At 42.0% G+C, this 23,269-nt stretch overlaps 1 protein-coding gene across 1 annotated transcript in view; it reads right to left on the bottom strand.

Moving 5' to 3' along the window:
- The window catches only part of LOC113178722 (serine/threonine-protein kinase PAK 3-like), a 132,221-nt gene that overhangs the window by 59,115 nt on the left and 49,837 nt on the right, over positions 1-23,269 (bottom strand). The window contains 7 exon segments of the mRNA XM_077795512.1: positions 6,289-6,421; positions 7,798-7,905; positions 8,258-8,289; positions 9,911-9,925; positions 9,928-10,015; positions 18,785-18,901; positions 19,289-19,478. Of these exon segments, the coding sequence (XP_077651638.1) occupies positions 6,289-6,421; positions 7,798-7,905; positions 8,258-8,289; positions 9,911-9,925; positions 9,928-10,015; positions 18,785-18,901; positions 19,289-19,478 (683 nt within the window).

Consider the following 23,269-nt stretch of genomic DNA (forward strand, 5'->3'; position numbering starts at 1 on the left):
GTCAAAATAGATAATATATTTACATTGTAACAAAGATGCTCAAATGAAACAATAAAATGATGAAATTGAGGGCACAACTCACATCCCTGGGTACTGAGCTCCAAATACTTCACCCCTTTGGAGTTGTCAAAAAGATATTCTTGTGTAGCAGTACTGAGTTTTCCAGATGAAACTGGCCTATACAAACAAATTTAAATGTGTGATTTCAGTAACAACATTTGTCCTGGCTCAGAGACCCGATACCAAACCCAACCAACTGATGCAAATGCATCATCCTTCTCTTGGATTGTTTAAAGAAAAAGAGAGGCCAGTTATTCTTCTGTTTGTTTTTAATACAGCAAGAATGTCTGTGCAGAATTTGAACTCTTCTGTTCTTCACTGAGTGGGAGGAAAGGAGTGGGGGAAGTTTAGAAGGTTCTTTGAAGGAGAAGCCAAGTTACTAGAGTAAGCTCCAGGTTCTTTGAGACTCACCTTCCTGTCTTGCACTGGGTACAGTCAGTATTTCCACTGCCTGTCCACCCAGAAGGAAGGCAAAGCTGGTTCACTGACACCCATTTGCATTATCCTCCTTGGCTTGAAGATGTTCTTTGATTAAACTGAGCCCATCTTGCCAGCCCAGAGGGAGACTCTCCTGGCTCTTCAACCTGCGCATACTTTCCAGCCTCTATCTCCCCAGCCTCTTTAAAGAATCAGGCATATATTTGTTTCCCTCTCAGGAATCACAGATGATTGTATCAAAGATTCAGCTCACCTTCCATATTAATCTCACAGACATGACACAAGATTGAATATTACAATAAACACACAAAATTAGAGGTGTTTCAAAATAACGAAAAGGAGAAAAGGGTCTGTGAAGTTGAAAAGCGAGAATAGACACCATCAGATATGAACATAACAGAGAAAAAAATTTCTGATTAAAAGGAACAGAGCCTTAGTGAGCTTCAGGATGATATCCAAAAAGCCCAAGATACATGGAATCATAACCTCTGAATACATAATGGCACAGGAGGGAAACATTTGATGGAACATTGACGAGTATTCTTCAAAATTTGGCAAAATAAATAAATTTACACATTCTAGAAGTAGAGACCCCTCCAACACAGCCCATATACAAAGAAAATATACAAATGGAAAATCAGCAACTTTTACATCCCCACCAGAGAACTGAGGTACAAGGGCACACTGCCACCATGAAATCTGGAGAAAGAGCTGAATCCAGTTCATGGGACAGCTCTGTTCCCCTGAAGCAGAAGCCACCGGAGCCATCAACTGATAAATTGTTGGTACATTAGTGTGAGAGTGAGAAACTTCTAAAGGACACAGCCTTAGAGAGCCCCTGCCCCTCAGGCTCTCCTCCAGAATCCCCACAAAGCACTACACAGGATCTCACTCACTGAACCTCACCACCTACTACTTGCTCAGTGCACTGTGACTCTGCTAAAGCCCTTCAAGATCTTTCACTGCACTAGGAACATTCCTGCCTCAGGGCTTTTGGACTTGTCGTTTCTTTGGCTTGTCATGCTCTTCCCTAGGTAAATAAGCACCACTCTCACATCCTGTGTCCAAATGGCTCAGGCAGGGGTTGGAGAAAGGTAACCACTGTGAAAAGAGCAACCATTCTCCAGAACAGAAACCTACTCTCCAAGGAAAAGGACTTCACCAGAGCTTTGTCCCATGACAGGGAAGGCATTTCTCCTACTCCAGGCTCTTGTCTCATGCAAGGTGCTAGTGGTGGTGGAAAAGTAAGAAACAGCAGTGAAAGTCACACCCCAGAAATGCAAGCTCACTCAACACTATGATCTAATCATAGACCACAGAATCCTTCTTTCCTCTCTACTATGCCACTATACCAAAAAGCCTCCAGCACAATTCTAGAGAATTACAGCTTAAAGAGTTGAAGACTCAAATTCCTTCTGGGAAAGAAATGAACATAAAGAAATTATAGGAATCAGAAGTTTCTGGCCCCTTTGGCTACAGAAAACACGAACTTCTAGTCAGATTAGCAGAAAATCTCACCAAATAAATGGCCTATTTACCTCCGTTCTTATTATTCAATACACTATGTCTGACTTTCAACAACAAAGAAATTATAAGGCAGACTAAATGGCAAGAAGAAACATAGTCTAAGTATATAAAGCATTAGAATGAGACCCACAGATGATTTGGATATTGGAATTATCAGATAGGAACTTGAAACAACTATGATTGAGTTATTCAAGGTTACAGCTAAAAAAGAATATTAAAGAAAAGATAGATAATGTCAGCTGAGAGATGGAAACTGTGAGAAACAAAAGGAAAGACAAGAAATAAAAACCACTAAGATAAATGATTAATGCCTTTGATGTGCTCATTATCACCCTAGACATGACTGAGGAGAATATTAACGTACTTGCAGATAGGTCAGAAGAAACTTCTCAGCCAAAATTGCAAAGAGAAAAGAAAAATTTAAACAAAACAGAAAAGAAAATTTAAGAATGATGGGGCAACTGCAAAAGATAAACATGTGTGCAATTGGAATAGTAGGAGGAGATTCAAAATAGAACAGCGCTGAAGACTTCAAGTCATAATGACAGAAAACTTTTCTGAAGTAATAGATACAGGGAGTTCAGGGAACATCAAACAAGGTAAATACCCCAAATCAAAGCCTAGCATTTTTCAAATTGCTGAAAATCAAAGGCAAAGAGATGTGCTTAAAGAAATGGATAAGCTAACTCATAGAGAAGCAAAAATATCAATTTTAGTGGACTTCTAAAATATGCTAGAAAGAGAATACAGTGAAATTTTGAACGGTTGAAAGGGAAAAACCCACCAGCCTATAATCCTCTATCCAGTGTATCATGGTTTGATTTGGTGTGTATATTTTTGTCCATCTATTCTGACTTGACTCTGTGACTTCATCTTGTCTTGCAGCTTAGGAAACATCTGTAGCTATGGAGCTTCAATTTTATCTCTCTAACCTGGATCCCAGACTTGCATTACCCAACAGCCTCACCAACATATCCACTTGAACATCTTACTAAGTGTCTTAACTTTAACATGGCTAAAAACAAGTTAAAATGTTGTTCATTAATAAACAGCTACAGCTGACTAATAAACACCTACACTTTTTAGCTAACACTCTCAGCTCTATAATAATTCAGAAGCAGTGTGATTTGTAGATGCAAAGTAAGGCCATGTCTACAAATTACCACCAAATTATCACCCCAATCGCTTTACCCTTCTTGCAGTCCTTCCCATCTCAACTAAGGGACACTTCAAGTTCATCATTCCAATTATTAGGCCATAACTCTTGGAACTCTCCTCAGCTCTTCTTTACATAGATGCTCCTTTCAAAATAAATCCAGAATCTATGTTTTTTATCACCTCCACTGATACCATACTTGTCTACATTACTGTCATTTCTCGCCTGAATTATAGCAACAGCTTCCTAATTGGTCTTTCTGCTTCTGCCTTGGCCTTCCTTAAGAATCTCTTCTGAACAAATTGACCAGAGTGAGCCTCTGTATATTTAAGTAAGACCATGCCTCTGCTCAAAACTTGGTTTCCCCATCTTAGAGTGGAAACCAGAATCCCCACAAAGCACTACACAGGGTCTCACTCACTGAACCTCACCACCTACTACTTGCTCAGTGCACTGTGACTCTGCTAAAAGCCCTTCAAGATCTTTCACTGCACTAGGAACATTCCTGCCTCAGGGCTTTTGGACTTGTCATTTCTTTGGCTTGTCATGCTCTTCCCTAGGTAAATAAGCACCACTCTCACATCCTGTGTCCAAATGTCACCTCAGTGAAGCCCTCTATAAGGACCCTTTTGAAAACAGTCCCCTGACATTCTCTCTCTGCCAGTCCATCACTTAAAGAGTCCATTGCTTAATGTAGCATTCTTATTTCCCTTCTTGTGTCTCTCCTTATACTAGAATGTAGGTTCTATAAGGGCAGAAATTTTTGTGTGTTCTCTAGGCAGCAAGTTGAACAGTGCCTAGCACAAGGCAGGGACTAAATTCAATATTGGCTGAATGAATACATGAAACAAAAGGGTTTTGAAAATGGCTCTGGAAAGTGTTCTAACTAGATCTACTGTCAAAACTACTTTAACTGCTTACTTGAACTGGAATATTTGGCAATGGGGCAAAAAGCATTAGGGAAAGAATATGTAAAAATCCAATTCCCTCTGCTGTATGACCTATTTTCCTTAGTAGAATACATTCAAGGATCAATGTTGTACATGTATCAGAGCTTCCTTCCTTTTTATGGCCAAATAATATTCTACTGTTCATCAGGTGACAGGTAATTGGGTTGTTTCCACTTTTTGCTATTCTAAGTAACACTGCTATTTCAGAATAATCAATTGTTCTAGTCTGCCTGAGAATTAAGCGGATTCTCAGGATGCACAGCTTTCCAAATGGCAATTCCAGCAGGGTATGGTGGCACATGCTTGTAATCCCAAATATCCAGGAGCTGAGGCAAAAGAATCACAAGCTGGAGACCAGTCTTGGAAACTCAGTGAGACCCTGTCTCAAAACAAAAAAGAAATGAAAAGAATTGGGGTATAGCTCAGTGGTAAAGCACCCCTGGGTTCAATCCCTAGGACCAAAAACAAACAAGAACTTGGAAATTCATGGGAAATTCCTCACTCTACTTTTTTTCTCCACTGCATGTATTATACACTAATGATAAATTATGAAACAGCTATCAGTAATAATAAATAAATGACAGGGGCTGGGGATGTGGCTCAAGCGGTAGCGCGCTCGCCTGGCATGCGTGCAGCCCGGGTTCGATCCTCAGCACCACATACAAACAAAGATGTTGTGTCCGCCAATAACTTAAAAAAAAATAAATATTTTTTAAAAAAATAAATAAATAAATAAATAAATGACAGCCAAAGGAATAATCCTAACTGACTTTTCAGACTATTTCAGGATATCTTCTTTCAATAAATTTAGGAAACCACCTACTATTGCAAATATTACTCTACTATGGAATAATCAATTTATCTATTTTAGAATTGTTCAAAGTAATGACCAAGAAATGGTAAAATTAGGAGATTGGGTATGAAATCCTAGTGTGAATTCTTATGTCCAGTAAGTCAAAATATAAGAAAATCACATTAAAATTTCACTTACTCAAGATAAAAGAAGACCGCGACATGTCAAGGAAACTCACATAAATAATCTTATGTAGGTACTCAATCTCAAGTTAGCTACTAAGGTTCAAGCCAAGAAGCTATGGGCATAAAGACGGGATGTCATAACTAAAGGTCACAAATAAATAGTCACACTAAACTTTTAAATTTATTTTTAAAAGCAGCAGTCCTCCTAATATAAGGATTATTATATACAAATATCTATAGGATATCACATTTCAAGCAGCTTTATATTGAAAAATACTGAGGAATCAAGAACAAATAAATGTTGAGTATGTAAATGCTTATAACAACCCATCTATAAAATATTTTTCCTTGAGCCTTCTACATCACATTGTTCTTTATAACTATAGTTACTGGAAGCTTGTAATCAGCCATTACTGTTACCCCCTTCCTGGAACTTTTTACATTATTTATAATGCTTGATTCAGGCCATTGATATTAAATGATTCAGGAGACAGGGACAATGTGTTTTTCCTTGGAATATATTTTATGACTAAATGTTTCTATTTTGAAAAGCTATAGGGTGGGCAAATATATACAAACCTCCTTTGATAATGTTTCCAACTATGTCCATGTTCACACTCTTTACATTGGCTCACAGGAAATAAGTATTGCTCCCAAAGGGACTGACTTCACTATCAATGCATAATATGTTTCAAATTCAATAACAAACAAAATGAATAATATTTTGCCTTCACTTTTTTGGGTGGTACTGGGGGTTGAATCCAGGGACACTTTACTCCTGAGCTATATCCCTGGTCCTTTATATTTTATTTTGAGACAGAATCTCAGTTACCCAGACTGACCTTGAACTTGAAATCTTCTGCCTACATCTCCTAAATTACTGGGATTATAGCCATGTGTCACTATTCCCTGCTCACTACATTTGAATTGAATCAATTCTCCTATGAGAAAGTTATTCTTTCTGCCTTAAGTTAAAATGGAATGTATAGATTTCAATTCAATTGGGTCTTGTGTGTGTGTGTGTGTGTGTGTGTGTGTGTGTGTGTGCAGTGCTGGTGAAGGACCCAGGGCCTTGTACACACCAGGCAAGTGCTCTGCTACTGAGCTCTATCCCCAGAATTGGGTCAAATGTTTTAAGAAATGTTAATTCATGAATAATATGAAATGTACATATCATACTTAATTTCACCATAATCTCCTCATCAGTCAAATTCGTATTCTTCTTCTGTTTGTCTGAAGACTTGGCACCACTGTCGACAATCCTGTCACCAAGAGGAGCAGGAACAGCGTCAGTTATAGACTGGGTGGAAATCTGTAGAGATATAGTTCATGCCTGAGATTTGAAAAAAATATTTTCAGATATTCTTACTGGTACACTTTTCAGAGTTCCTTAATATTTTAATCAAAACTAAGTTATTTCTCTTGTTGTTCTAAAGAATGTCATACTTGAAGACTTATAAAAAAGCACATATGAAAAAAATGTGAAACATTTTTCTTTGCCATAGCATGAATGTATTTAAAAATGAAACCAGCAGCTGGATGCAGCAGTGCATGCCTGTAATCCCAGGGACTTGAGAGACTGAGGCAGGAGGATTCCAAGTTGAAAGTCAGCCTCAGCAACTTAGTGAGGCCCTAAGCAATTTAGTGAGACTCTGCTAATATAAAAAAATAAAAAGTGTCACTGGGTTCAATCCACAGTGCCCCCCCCAAAAAAATATACCAAGTAAAACAGCAGGTCTATGAATAAAATTTATGTGTGCCCAGATGTAAAATAGTATAACAAGGGCTGGGAGTGTAGCTCATTGGTAGAATGCTTGCTTAGCATGTGTGAGGTACTGGGCTTCTGCCTCAGCACCACAGAAAAAATAAATACATAAAATAAAGGTATTGTGTTCATCTACAACTAAAAATATTTTTTAAAGTTAAAAAAATAGTAAAATGACATAGTAAAAAAGCAGGACACTTTAAAACTAATGTTTTTCATAAAGAAAAGATAAAATGCAAAAGACTAGAAATCTTAACGTTGAAATGACTAATTTCCAAAAAATAATTTACACAAATATAATGCCTACCCTCCCTTTCACTTTAAAGAGCCAGTTGTAAGGAATATAGAAAACACAGCCATCTGTCATGAGATGGGAATCCAATGACAGTCCTCGGAGCCACCACATCACAGTCCAGCCCCCTTAGTAGTTCTCTCCCTGGCTCCCTCTGAGCTCATTACTGTTGAAATTCTCCTCAGCTGGGGAGGAATTTCACTCTCAACTGTCTTTAGAATGCCATCAAGGCTTTGAGAGAAATGTCAAAAGGAGAAATAAAGTACATAATCTGGGGAAGAGGAAAATCTGAGTTTTAGATAGAAGAGTTACCCACATTATGAAACAGAAAAAAAAAAAAAAACAGAGAAATAGATGACCTCTGGAAAAGGGGGTAACACATGGAAAGAAAAAACTGAATGAGTTAAGTATTCTAACTTTTAAAGAAGCCACAGATTTTTATTTTTCAAAAAAGTAGTTTTTGTTGAGTGTCCTTTCCATAAAAAAATTAACTTAATCTTAAATTAATTTTTTCATAGTAAAAAATTTAAACTTGAAGTGTTTTTGAAATTATCACTGAAAGTCAAACACAAACAGCTGTCTTTAGAAACACACATGCACAGATGTACACACCAGGTCATTAGTCACTCACTGGTTTTGTATGATCTGGTCGTGGGGCAATGACAGGCTGCACCTCTCCATCATCACCATCATCTTCCTCTGTTACTACTGCTGATGGTTCTGACCCCTTGGTGTTCAGCTGCATTCATCACAGGAGCAAAGGAAGACAAGCCAGGAAAATTCAAAGGTTAATATGTGACCATGTCTCTTTTTTTTAAACAAACTTTAAGAAGTTATTTTTTCAATAGCTAATTTTTAAATGATTAAATCTCACTGCTTCCAATATAATCAAATAAAAAGTAAAGATGATTTTATGAAATATGAGAAAGTAAATATATGAAATAAATGTATATGATAAATATTCTTGAGTACTATTTAGAAACATATGAAATAGTTCTTTAGGTCTTATATTAGAAGGCAAAATAAAAACAGATTTGTTTTTGGTAACCTTAATTAGAACAAGAACTATAAGAAATAAATCATCAACTTACTGCTGGTGTTCCAGAAGGGAAGCAATCCTTCTCTGAAAATGAAAGAGAAAGGAATGTTAACAATTCATCAAAGAAAACTTTTATATGATAAAAAGAAAAATAATATAAAAGAGGAGCAAATGAAATGTTTTAAAACTGATTTCATTTTAAGTAAAATGACAGTAGTAGTAATATAAAAATAATAATTCATATAAGGCTCAGCTATTAACTCTATAATCTTAATGAAACCTTAAAAATACATTTTTTAAAAAACCTGAATTGATCATTAAAATGGTTCTGACCCCTTTGATTGATCATTAAAATGATATATAATTTACTTCAATAAAGTTATTAAAATGTAAGGGAGTCCTGGCCTGGTAATTATATGCTTATAATCCAAGGGGCTCAAGAGGCAGAGACAGGAGGATCTTGAGTTCAAAGCCAGCCTCAGCAATTTAGCTAGGTGCTAAGGAACTCAGTGAGACCCTGCCTCTAAATAAAATATAAAATAGGGCTGGGGATGTGGTTCAGTGGTTGCCTACTAAGGAAAAAGGAGATATAAAGCCACCTACCATGGCAACTGTGAAAAGAATTATTTTTGACATGTTTTGTTTCTTTTTAATATGAAACTTACTAGTTGACACAAAAGTTCTAGGTAAAAGTCTGACCTTTTCCTAAGGATACCAGATTAAAGTAAAAAAGGTCAAGATCAGTATTACTTGAAAAGAAGTCTATTTCTTTTTTGAACATAGCCTTTATCTCTGTGATGATGTAAACATACTAAATACAATTAATTCAAACCACATATGATTGTTGCATAATTAACATTATTTTAAAAAACCAGATATGAGACTTTAGAGACAGATAAACATTAAATAAAAATGATATCCTGGGGGGTATAATTGGAAAAATCTACACTAAGGACAAAAATCTAAAAATCTAACAAGAGAAATGATCCTGCATCTTTTAAAGTACAATACAAGGAAGAGAAAGCAGGAGAACCAGTGTGGGGAAAGGGAGTCTAAATCTCAAAGGGACCGCTCAACCAACTGCAACACCTGGACTTCATTCTGATGCTGCTTTAAACAAACTATTTTTAAAAACCCAGTATATTCCTATTCTTACCCACTGATATTCTAATTCGGAGATATAAATCCTTTTAGTTATAATGTTTATTTTTATGTAATTTGCTTGCAATTTTTGAGAAAAAAAAACTGTTTTTACTTCAAGGTCTGGGCATTTATATAGCAAATATTCCTTATATACCACTGACAATAAACATATTTCTAGCATAAACATGTCTATAAATCCACACTTTTTCTTTCTAAACTTAAAATCATTTAAAGCAGTGAGGAGCAAAAACCCCAAGTAAATGTAACAATATGAAACAAGGGTCAATCCCACTCTCATGTTTAATTATAATGTATAAAAAATATGGAAAAAATGTAAAACATCCCATTCCATTTCTAACAAAACTATGAGATCAATGTAATCCTCAGACTCCAAATTACGCTCAAGAGCCATCTGAACAGTTGACAAAAAGCAGCATTGATGTAGGAGAAAGTAGAAATGATATAGCTTAGCCTTGTATTTTTCTAGAAATAATCTTTTTATCTATGAGTACTTCACAACTTTCCATATGATTCAGTGTTTTACCACTGTCTTATGTCTTACCAGGAGGAGTAAATTTAGATTTTTCTGCTTCACTGTATTGGAGTCACAGAACTTTAAGACACCTGGCAGAGCTTGAGGATTCTCCTTTTCTCTCCTTTGGTGACACTGGAGGTTTGTGCTTGGCTTCATAAATTATTATTATTATTGTTATTATTATTATTATTATTAATATTTAGTTTGTTTTTTTGAGATATAAGGTTTCACCATTTTCTCCAGGTTTATCTCGAACTCATGGACTCAAGTGATCCTTGTGTATCATTCTGCAGAGTAGATGGAACTACAGGCATGTTCCACCAAGCCCAGCTTTAATGTTTATTCTTTAAAAAAAAAAAAACAACAACAAACTTTTTTAGTTGTAGATGGACACAATACCTTTATTTTATTTATTTTTGTGTGGTGCTGAGGATCAAACCCAGGGCTTCATGTATGCTAGGCAAGCACTCTACTACTGAACCACAACCCCAGCCCAAATGTTTTTATTCATTTATTTGGTTTTGGCAGTACTGGGTATTGAAGCCAAGAAAATTGTACCACTGAGCTACATTCCCAGCCCTTTTTACTTTGAGTTAGGGTCTTGCTAAACTGGCCAGGCTGGTCTCAAACTTATGATTCTTCTGCCTCAGCCTCCTGAGCTACTGTGATGTTAGGAATATGTCACTATGCCCAGTCATCCTAAATTGCTGTTTTTTTAAATTTTCTGGGTTTCTTATCACATGTAAAAGGTTTATCAATATGAGATTATATAGCCAAGTGTGATGGCATGTACCTATAGTCCCACCTGCTCAGAAAGCAGCAGCAGGAAAAATCACTTGAGCCCACAAATTTTAGACCAGTCTGAGCATCACAGGAAATCCTATCACACCCCCAAAAAAATGGGAAAAAAAGATAAAAGTGGGGCACTCCAATAACAGTGAGAAAATAACCCGCATTTAAATGCAAGGTTTGTGGTGTGGCTCAATGCTGGAGTTCTTGTATAGTATGCTGAAGGAGAGAGTTTCCATGCTTATTCATATTAGCCCCAAAGTAGAAATTTAAAATATCCAATTCCTTCTATATAATGGAATATAAATATATAAAAGTCCAAGTCCTCTGTATAATGGGAGTATATATATATATATATATATATATATATATAATTTTTTCCCAGCTCTGGGGGGGGCTGAACCCAACCATATCCTACCACTGAGCTTGATCTTCAGCCCTTTTTATTCTGAGATAGAGTCTTGCTAAATTGCTGACGCTGGCCTAAAACTTCTGATCCGTTGCCTCAGATTCCTCAGTTGCTGGAATTAGTCATGTGCCACCAAACTCAGTTTACAATCTCTTTTCCAGCCAGTCCGGTGGTGAACACCTGCCCTCCAGCACTCAGGATGTTGAAATAGGAGTTCAAGACTGGCCTGGCCAACATAGTGGGACTCCATCTCCAACAAAAAGAAAACCCACAAAACTTATGGTCAATTTTCCTTTGCTTTTCCACCTCTTTAGATTGATTCGAGGGGTGTATTACCATTGGCCTACATCCCCAGGACTTTTGATGTCATTATTGTTTTTTATTTTAAGACAAAACAATTCTCTTTCAGTTGTAGATCCTCAACTTGTGATTCTCCTGCCTTAGCCTCCTGAGTAGCTAGGGTTGTAGATGTGTACCCTGCACCCAACACTATATTCTGTTTTCAAGTATGCAATACATTAACAGTAGCTACCATATGGACCTTTATACCTCTGAAACTTAAACATGTTGAACTAAAACTTTGTAATTTCTGACTAATATAGTAGCCTATTAGAACTAAAAATAAATAGGTTTGCTTTCTATTTTAATGTAATCATTTCAGGTACATTTGGTATTATCCAGGCTGGTGGGTGTTCTCCCATCTCCAGTGCTTGCCAGAAGGCCAGCCAGGTCAGTCATTGTGATTATTACTGTTGCCACATTTTAAGGGTGAGAGAAATGCTAAATGTCTTGCCCAAGGTCAAAGAGTCAGGCAGTGTTGGTTCCTGAGCTTGGGTCTCCAGAGAGCAAGGATCTTCCCTTCCAGGAGGGATTTGTTCCAGCCCCTCAGAGCCTCCACCAACCCCCAGGGAACAGCTTCTCTGAACCTAGAACAGACAGGCACAGCAGGCATAGGAAGAACCAAAAAATATGTGTATATAACAGACGTGGGAGTCTTGCCACTTTCAACAGGAGAGTGAGTGAGGCCTCAGGCACAAGAGACCCCCACATGGAGCTCAGGAGATGAACTTCTGGTGCATGTCCTGGCATTGCTGTGTGAAGGGTGAATGGAAGGCCAAGCCTCCTCTAGAAGCCTTCCAATATACCACTGGGCTGATGGGAAGCTAAACACAGAGTCAGTACATGGGGGATCTCCCTACCCTCCATCCCATAGCTCACAGTCAAGTCCCAAGGCAGGACAAAAAAGAGGGCAGGCACCACGTCACTGCAAGGGCTCATGGGGCCACCATGGGTGACCCACCCCACTGCACTCCTAATGCTCCACTCCAAATATTTCACATGGTACATCAAATAAAAATTTCCATTTAAAAAATAATCTGGGCTGGGGTGGTGGCACATGGGTAGAGTGCTTGCCTAGCATGCATTAGGCTCTGGGTTTGATCCCTGACACCACATAAAATAAACATATAAAATAAAGATATTATGTCCAACAACAACATATATATATATATATATATATATATATATATATATATATATATAACAGAATTTTCATTAAAATCATAAAGTACAAGATTAGTCTCAGTCCTCATTAATAGTGGAGGAAACTGAGGCCCAAAAAGGTGAGGGACTAGCCCAAGGAGAAAGTTATTGACACAGTCCTTTGTCTTTGTCTATCCAGGGACACCTTGGTGTGCTCTGAAGCCCTGTGACCTGGACCTTCCAAACTCCAAGTCCATAATCCCACTCCTTATGCTCCACGTGACTCAGCTTTAGGACCATCCCAATCTGTGGAGCTTCCCCCAACACATGTGCAACCCAAAGACCCCCATGTTTCAAAGCACACCCAATATTCCTCACCTCCTGTAAAGGTACAGACTTTTCACACCATGGGGGGTGCCTGAGTTGCAGACCTGGGCCCAAGGAGGTCTTTAAGATGTTGTGTTAGCCCCCAGGTGGTGCCCTGCTCCACCTGAAGGCATACAGCTCTGACATGTACCTGGGAAGCAACAGGCCAAATGCAAGAAGTCACTACCCACCTTGGCCTGGTCTCCCTGACCACTCTCACCCCTCAGCTGGGAAAGCACAGAGCCCAGGGCTCTCATCCAGGAGCCTTATCCAGGCTGCCATTCCCCTCTACCACATTTCTTGGGCAAGAACCTACAATACCAAGGAAGAGTGAAATTCCCAGAAACTCTGAGTGGCCTGGAGAAAACCCCAAAGGAAAGGAACAGGGAGTGTTAAGGCCTGGGAGCTAGGGACAGGGACCAGGGAAATAGACCCAGCTTCACCTCACCTCACCAACTCACTTGGGTCCCAAGGGTGCACATAATGTGAGGTAACAGTTTCTTGTGCAGCCCTCATCGAATGGGTTATCATGCTGGAGGGAGATGAGGAAGGGAAGAGGAGCTCAGAATCAGCAGGACTGGGCAAGGGCCTCTCCCAGTGATCCTCGCTAAGTTGGTCAGTTAATCCAGGTCTCAACCTGGGCTTGTGTCGAGGCTCCAAGGACATTGGAGACCAAGAATAACCCAGGGCCTCCTGCTTTTCCAGGCTCTTAGGAAGAGTGACCTCCCTCGACCTACTTCTGAGCAGCTTTCCCCAGACAGTGCTGACCCAGCACCCACCTCTCCTGCCTTTTCAGGGCTCCTCATCAGCTTGTTTCCCTTTGCAGGATCATTGCTCTATCTCAACTGACCACACCTGTCCTCCCACCATGTTCTTCCAGATATCTTTTAATATCTTTCTAGTGCTGCTATGCTCAATGATCCAAAGATGGTGTCACCACCATGCTCCCACTTTACTCTCTTACCTCTCGATTTTTTCTAAAAATCTACCTTCATTGAATTTCACCATCTGGGAGATCAGTAGCAGAGGGGCTTGCCAAAACATATTTTCCTAGTCAAATATGGAAAATCTGGGCTGAAGGCCTTAAGTACACAAAGCAGGAAAGGTCAAGCTCAAAGGTCATGTCCTTCCCTGGACACTGACTGGCTTCTCCTCTCCCTTATTCTACTTTCTCTTTCCCCTGAGTTCATCCTCAGACCAGGTTGAGTTTCACCCCAACTTCATGAGCTTAAATAGCAAACACTGTTATAATGGCAAGTGTCCCAGCAGCACCTCTATCCACCCCCAACTCTCCCACACATGAAGACTTTGTTCTTCAACACTCTTCTCCACTAGAAGGAAAGAACTGCTCTGGAAAATATGTCCAAAAAACAACATGAATCATAGTACTCTATGAGGTTCTGCCTCTTTAAGGTGTTCACAGCACTTAAGAAATTAGTATGCTGCCAGGTGCACTGGTGCACACATAATCCCAGAAACTTGGGAGGCTAAGGATGGAGGATCACAAGTTCAAGGCCAGCCTCAACGACTTAGCAAGCCATCAACAATTTAGTGACACCCTATCTCAAAACAAAATATAGCAAGGTTTGGGGATGCAGCATCAGTGGTAAAGCATCCCTGGGTTCAATCCCTAGTACCAGAAGAAATAAATCAATTAATGGCAGAGTATTAAAAAACTACAGAATTTTCAAACGTAAAGAATTTTAAATTATATATATATATATAACTTATATATATATATATATATATATGAATCTACATTACATACAATCAATATTTTCTAGATTCATATATATATATATGAATCTACAAAATATTGATTGTATGTAATGTAGAGGCAATGCTGAAAAGAATGATAATTATTAAATTTTTAAGAACTGAGCAGTAAATTTGAATACTTCTCTCTCCCCACATGTAACCCTATCACATACAAATAGAGTCCAACAGCTCTGAGGCACCCAGACCAGCCTCTCTCACTGGCTCCACTCCTGGGACTCTTGCTTCAATTCTGTGTCTCAAACACCCTCACACTCCACAGGACCAAAATCCAGTGGCATCTTTTTCTTGCCCCATCTTCTGAACAACTTCCTGCTGCCTCCCCTTCTTTCCCTTATCTTGGGGGGTCAGGGCACCATTCTTCTCTCTATTCCTTTCCTCTTTCCTTCTATCCCCAAATGTTTTGGTTCTTCTGTTTGATGGTTCACTCATTGATTCAGATGTCTTTTCTCTGTGTGCTGGGGATTGAAGAATTCAGGGCCTTGCACATGCTAAGCACACACTCTACCACTGAGATGCACCCCCATCAGAAATATTTCAGGGCATCAAAAATGCTTCTGTCCAACCAGGCATGGTGGCAAACACCTTTAATCCCAGTGACTTGGGAAACTAAGGCAGGTTTGAGACCAGCCTCAGCAACTTAGTGAGACCCTGATTCATAATAAAAAAGTAGCAGGGACTGGGAATGTAGCTCAGTGGTAAAGTGCCCCTGGGTTTAATACCAAGTAGCAAAGAAACAAAGCCCCGTCACTGCACTGGGGATGGAAAGCACCCTGAAAACAGCATGGCCAACCTACTTTCAGTGGGTGAGGGCAGCTGCTGCAACCTGGGGCCCTGTGCACCAAGGGGAGTGGAAAGGGAAGAGCAGAGAGAGAGTATCATGGGAACCATGTAGGCAACCCAGCTCACACCACCCAGGTACATGCAGAGAGTTAAGTGCTGAGACAGCAACTTCTGGTTTCAGAGGCTGTGTCTAGACCAGAAAGAGTAGTCTGAAGATGTCTGCTGGATTTGGCCATTAATGAGAGCATCATCCTGACAGCAAGGGCTGGGCTGAGCTGGGCCTGGAAGTGAAGGGGGAGCTAGTGAACAAGGTCAACTCTTTCAGGAAATAAGGCCCAGAAGGTACAACAGGTGGAGTGGAGGCCTGGGATGTTAAGGCTGGGACTTGTATGACTTTTAATCTGAGCACATACAAGTGTAGATGCCCATGGGAAGGAATGGTAGTGATGTAACAGCAGCACCCACGGCACTCTCTGGTACCAGCCACAGTTCTATGAGGTTTACATGAATTAACCCTCAATTCCCTGTTTTACAGATAGGGAAATTGAGTGACCAGGGGCTGAGTAGCATACCCCAAGTCTCCCTGCTGCTCAGTTCTAGAGCTGCGATTTGAACTTATGTGGTCTTCACCAGAGTCTTTGCCACCAACTACCAAGCAAGTGAGTCTAGAAGGAGTTGCAGACAGGGAATGGATTATGGTGGGAGTGAAAGTTGGAGCATGGGATCAGTGCCTAAATTGGTGCTGCCAATAATAGAAAGGAGCCCTGTCTGGTGAATCTTAGAGGCCAGACCACATTTAGGTCCCTTGAGACTTGGGGATCCTGGACTTGGAAGGCCTCACCCTGAGCAGAGGAGGAAGAGCAATGGACTATGGCCTGACCTAGGGATGGAAAAACCACAGGATGGAGGAAGGGAACAGGCTGCCAGGCAAACTCAATGATGATACTAGAAGCTGGAGAGAGGAGAAGACAGGCAGACCACAGGGCTGAGGAATAAGGGCCAAGCACAGGAGTCACAGGTGGGAGGGAACCACATATGGCAGTGGTGGGGTGGTGACTAAAAGGATGGGAGGTGATGAGCAGACAGGCTCCTCTGTCTGATCAGCTGCCTAGGGGTCTGAAGCTTCCCCTCCCCCACTGATGCTGCCCACCAGTCTTCCTGAAAGAGCCTTTAGTTAAGTGATTGCCATAATATAGGAATCACTATAGGAATTCCTATATTATTGCCATAATATAGGAATCCCAAAGGTGCCCACTCCTATCATTCCTAGTGGATGCTCAAAGAAAAAGCAATAAAGACACAGATGGGGAAGAAAGCAATGAAAACTGCTCCACAGGACATGAGGTTCCATTCAGAGTGAACAACAACGAATGCTGGGGAGGAAGCTCAGTGGTCGAGCACCCCTGGTTCGATCCTCAGTGCTGGAAAAACAGCACACTAAGGACTCCTGCTCTTTAGAAGATGCGATGTAGAAAATGAAATGTCAAGCCATGAATTGCAAGAAAAGATTTGCAACACATAGATCTGAATCCAGTATAGAGAACTCCTGAAACTCAATAAGAAAACAACACAACACAGTTTTTTTTTTAATGGGCAAAAGTTTGGAGCAAACACTTCACCATCAATATACCCATGGCTTATAAGACACGAAAATATGCTCAACATCATTAGTCATTAGGAAAATACAGAGTGGAGCCCTAGTGATATACCACTACTCATTTATTAGACAGGCTACAATTTGAAAACAAAAAAGAGTAGTGACCAATGACAGTGTCAAATGCTAGTGAGGATGTGGAGCAACTGGAATTCTCATTCATTGCTGGTACAAAATAGAAACAGAGTTGTTTTCTAAAACGTCCCATATGTTTATCTTATGACTCAGCAATGCCACTCTTAACAATTTACCCAACAGAAATGAAAACTTATGTCCACATGTCTATGCATCAATGGTTGTTGTAGCAGCTTTATTTATAACTGCCTGAAACTGGCTGGGCACAGTTCCCCATGACTTTAATGGTTTGGGAGGCTAAGGCAAGTGGGTGACAAGTTCAAAGCCTCAGTAACTTAGGAAGGCCTTAAGCAACTTAGTAAGACCCTTTCTCAAAATTTTAAAAATTTTTCAAAAAGAAAACATAAGGGTGCTGGGGGTGGGGATGGGTGAGGCTGGGATTGTTGCTCAGTGGTTAAGCACCTCCTGGTTCAATCCCTGGTACAAAAACAAAACAAAAATTCTGCCAAAACCTAGGTGCAAAGTAAAAATCCTTCAATTGGTGAATGTAAAAATAGTCTGTAGGGAAATACAATACTACACAGAAACAAAAGTCAATAAACTACTGATGTGAGCAACTACATAGATGAATCTCAAATGCATCATGCTCAGTGAATGAATCCAGACTAGAAAGCCCAAAGCACCATTTATGCATGATTCCAGAAAGAGAAAAACCACAAGGACTCAGGGAGAGAAAATGACAACAAGAAATGAAAGGATTTTCTGGGATAGTGAAACTGGTTAACCTTGATCTTGATGGAGAGTACACAATGTCATTTGTCAAAATCCCTAACTATAGATGAAAAAGGGTGAATTTACTGTTTCTAATTACCCTTCAATGACATTTTCACAAAATTTTTCATGGCTCCCAGGTTTCCAGTTCTCCCAAACAAAATTCCATGCTTGGCTTTCTGGGCCTTTCTAATCTTGACCCCCATGGGGTCAACCTCTTTGCCCACGTCACCTTGTGCTTGAACTAGGATCCATTTCTTCATCATTCTGTTAACACCCTACTTTCAGATTTCTGGCCTTTCTACAAAATTGTACCTCGCACAGTCAATGCCCTCCTGTCTGCCTCTCCAAAAGCACACCTAGGACACAGAGAGTGGCATGTTCTCCTCTACAGCGTGGGCTTCGCCAAACTCCCAGTCTCTTCCAGTCGGCTACAACACTCAGGACTGACCCCTTGCTCAGAGTGTTCCTGGTGTTTCCAGGTGTTATTCTGATGGCAGGTTGCTTATCAACACAAGTGCATGATGTACTTACTCACCCCTACACCCATCCCTCAAATAACCACCACCTAGAACACCCAGCACACAGTAGGCTTTCAATGCAATGCACCCAGGAGGCAGAATGGACCCAAGCTCCAGGGTATAGAAATATCTGAGCTGCATCTTCAGAGGTGGGTCTGGAAGGACTCATGAAGCATCATCAAGGCCAAGGGCAGTGGAGAAAGCGCACAAAGTGTCTAATTGAAGAGGTGCAAGATGCCTCCACACAGCCAAGGGCACACACACTCACCACTTACCTTCTCCTCATAGGGTCGCCTGGCAGTGCCCACCGCCACTGCCTTGATGAACAACTGCAAGATGAGCAGGACCAGGAAGGCCCCAGCGGGTACAGCCACTAGGATGATGTGGACAGGCTAAGAAGGGAAGCCATGGAAGAGCTCCTCCCTGGCCCCCTTTCGACCCCACTGCTCCCTCCTTCGCTCCCTCCAGCCCCAGGTAGCACCGCTCATGGCTCTCCCTCCCTGGACTGGACAGTTAGTCCAGTACAACCAAGGGAAACCTCCCTCCACCACACTGTCCTCCCACCTGTCCCTTTTCAACTTTCAGTACCCTACTCTGTGGGCCCCTTGATTCTTAACTCCACAGGCATCCTACCCCGCCCATGTCCCTGACTCCACTGGCCTTCCACCTGTCCTTCACAGGTCCTGCCAAGTGACTTCTCCCTCTAGCCCCACCCACGTCAGCCCCTCCCCTGTCACCCTGACCCTACTGGGCTGTTTGCCCCTCCCTCCCCACCACACCAGCTCTTCCCAGTGTGGGCCCTTGGGACTGTGTGGATACGTCATGATTTTGTCCAAAAATGCCATGTTCCTCCTGCGTATGATGAAAATCAACCAGGTGGCCAGCACGGTACAAAGATACAGGCACAGGGACACGAGGAGTAGCAGGTAGAGCCGAATGTTTCGGTGCCCCACGCAGTTATTCACCCACCTGCAATGGTGGTGGAACTCCTAGGGGAGAGGAGACAGGTCTGAGGATCCTTCTGGATGGATTGGCCTCAATCACCCCCTAATCCTGAGGCCTCCCCTAATGCAGCCCTCTAGGCCGCCTGCTCTTGTCCTTACATAAGGGTTCCCATCTCAGTGAGAACCTGGCATTTCCATGGTGAGAGCACAGTTAGGACCCCATGGCTCATCAAGTCACCTGTCCTGAGTGAGGTCTTTAGAGACAAGACCTGCCTGGTGTCACGTGGACCAGGACATGAAAACTCTGGGCCTCCATTTCCTCAAGTACTGGAAAAGGATGAAAAAAATGCACTTCCACTACCAGCTGTGTGCACTTGTGAACCCCAGCAGGGCAGGCACATCAGAGAAATGCACTCAGAACCCAGGAAACCCTCCAACTGGGACACCCAGACCAAGACAGGCAAAGATCCCCAGGACAGGGCAGCAGTCAGCCTAAAGGGCTGCGGATCTACTATCAGCAAGCCAGGGGAGGGGACAGTCACTGCCTTTCCTCCCCCTGACTCCACCAGGCTCAGCACAGAGGGGATGCCTTTGTATGTCACACCTATGCAAGCAAGGCCTGCCTCCCTGGATAGGTGCAGACACAGAGGTGATGACATATATAAGTGACCAACAGTGGCTGAACATGGGAACATGGTCTGATACCCCCACCTGGCCCACTCATGATGTGAGGTTCCTAGTCCTGGCCAGGGGCCCAGAGATAGATTGGTGAGTGGACAGGGAGGAGGAGCATTCACCTCCACACCGATGTCACACCTTTTGCAGTGGAAGGTTCGGGGCAGGTGGTGAAAATAACACGTGGGACACCACGGCATGTGGTACAACCTGCCATTCACTCGTGCATTGTATACAGTCTCAGGGCACTGCTCGAAGGCGCCTGGCAGGAGGAGAGGTGTGGGCAGTGGAGGAGGCCCTTGTATCACTCTGATGCTCAGGGCTGCCCCATAGCATCACTGGGCATCAAGAAGGTGGGGAGGAGGAGGGCAGGGGAACCCCGGTCCCTGTTGAGCAAGCTGACCACTCAGATGGGCAGCAGTCAGAGAGAAGGGCTGTCCAGCACAGGAGCTCTACATGGAGCTCCCCGTGTGGAATAGAGATCAGTGCTTGGAGTCGGGTGTGAAATGGAAAGGAGGAAGGGGGAACTGCTTGGTTGGAAGAGCCTGCTGCCTCTCTTGCCCCGTCCTCCCTTCTAAAGCAACTGGAAAACCTCCAGGATTCTGTTTTTCACACTTCAGTGGTTTGGGAAATGAAGTGCCAGGGTCCAAGTAATAGTGACAGGGTAAGAAGCGATCCTGAGGCCACAGGTGTGGTCAGCCCTTTACAAATGACCACTGTAGGCACCAGCCTTGGGGTGCCACTTCCCTCTCCCAGGAGTCTGAGGCCTTACCTCTGTGTAAGATTCCTGGGTCCAAAAAATTCATGCCAATGAGGCTGTACAAACTCAGGAGGCAGAGAAATCCGGAGACAACTGGGTAGGCCCACTCTCCATCTTGGGCCAGTGCTCGGCCTCTGAAACCAGAGCCAGACTCAGTTCTAGTCAGGGGCAACCCGGAGCCCCCATGAGGCCCGGCTCACCTGAGGTCAGACCCATACACTTTAAGGACAGATCTGAATATCCAGGCTAGAGACAGACCTCATTCCCTCCACCAAATGTCACCAGCATTACCAGCCTCCCACAGTCCCCCAAATCCTCAGGCTCCCCACATCTTTGTGCTTCCCACTAAATATCCTCCTTTCCCTCCTGGCCTCCCTCCACCTCCCTGCCTCTGCACTCTCACTGTCTATTTCCCTTCTGTCTCTTGGTGAGAAACAGACAGCTGGCCCGGAGACTCACGGAAATGTAAAGAACACAGCACTTAGAGACACCAGGGCTGCCACAGTGAAACAAGCCCAGAGGCTTGAGAATAGCCAGGATCTGGCTGGGGGTGGGGGTGGGGACAATAAATTGTTTGGTACAGTCATGCTGCGATGCCTGCTCTCAAATGAGAGCCAACCGCTCCTTCTCCTGGGTTGGCACCCAGAGTACCATGACTACAAGTGTGACATCAGAGAGGTTCCGGAATGGGGGCTCTGGCTGCTTCCTGTGCCCACTGATATTAACCTTCCCCTGGCCTCACATACACACTTCTGGACGGGAACATCCTGCTCTTACAATGTGGCTTTGTTGGAGCTTGTGAGGATGGATGTAGTTTATCCCCCAAAGGTTCATAGGCTGGAGGCTAGGTCCTTGGGGCGGCAGTGTTGAGGGGGTAGAACCTGCAAGAGGTGGGGCCTAGTGGGAGGTAATTTGGCCACTGGGGATGAGGCCCTTGGAAGGAAGTAATGGGTCCCTGTTAGTTCCTGTGAGAGGGGGTGTCATAAAGAGAACAAGACTCATCCTCCCCAGTTTCTGGCCATTCAGTCTTGACCCCTTGCATGTCTTCCCACCATGATGCCATTCACCATGTTGTGATCACTCTCACCAAAGATCAGTCTCAGGGGCTGCCAAATGTTGGATTCTGTGCTAAATAAACCTCATCTCTTTATAAAGTACCAATTCTTGTGTATTTTTTTTAGAGCAACAGAAAGCAGCTAATACAGAGACCATGTCATATGGTTTATGGGGAGAAGTTTGGTGATGGTTAGTTATCCCCCTTTCAGGCCCAGTGCTAATGGAAGTAGGCAGTGCTCCTCACTTTTCCTAGCTGCACTTCTTCCTTTTTGTTGTAACAGAGCTCCAGTTTGGGGAGGAGGTAGCAATCTACCAACTAAATATCTTCCCAGTTTCCCTCACTTCCAGGGTGGGCTTTATGACATACTTCTGTCTCAATATAAAACATAAAATGGGCTGGGGATGTGACTCAGTGGTTAAGCAACCCTTGGTACAATCCCTGATGATGATGATGATGATAACATAATGATAATAATTTGTACATATTTATGGTATTAAACATATTTTGAAACACGTATACATATACATTATTTCATATTCTTTTTTGTGTTGAGAACCCTTAAAATCTACTCTCTGAGTTATTTTCCAGTGTATATAACATTATCAACTGTACTCATTCTGTCGTATGTTATTTTTAACTGTAGTCATCTTATTGTACAATAGATCCCTTAAACTCATCCCCCTCATCTAAGTGCTATTTGGCCTCCTGGGACCAGCATCTCCCCCATCCACAGCCCAGCCACTCCTGGGCCCCTGGCAGTCACCATTTTGCTCTCTGTTTCTATGAGTTCAACTTTTACAGATTCCACATGTAGGTGACATCATGTGATAGTTGCCCTGTGCCTGGCTTATTTCCCCCAGTAAAATGTCCTTTAGCCTCATTCAATGCCACAAATGACAGGACTTCCTAATTTTATTTAAAGACTAAATAGTGTCCCCTTATATTACTAAACCACATTTTCTGTATCAACTCACCCACTGATAGACACAGCTTTTCCAATTTCTAGGTTCTGGGAATATTACTGCAATGAACATGGGGTGCAGATATCTATTAATACACTGATGCCATTTCCTTTGGATATATACCAAGTAGTTGGATGTCTGGACTGTAGGGTAATTTTTTTTTTTTTTTTTTTTTTTTTTTTTGGTGCTGGGGATTGAACCCAGGGCCTTGTCCATGCATGGCAAACACTCTACCAACTGAGCTCTATTTTTAATTTTAAAAGAAACTTCCCATACAGATTTCCATAATGACTATACTAATTTACATTCCACCAAACATTGTACAAGAATTCTAGTTTCTCCACATCCAGACCAGTACTTAA

Source organism: Urocitellus parryii, chromosome 2, assembly GCF_045843805.1.
Source record: "Urocitellus parryii isolate mUroPar1 chromosome 2, mUroPar1.hap1, whole genome shotgun sequence".
Lineage (NCBI taxonomy): Eukaryota > Metazoa > Chordata > Mammalia > Rodentia > Sciuridae > Urocitellus > Urocitellus parryii.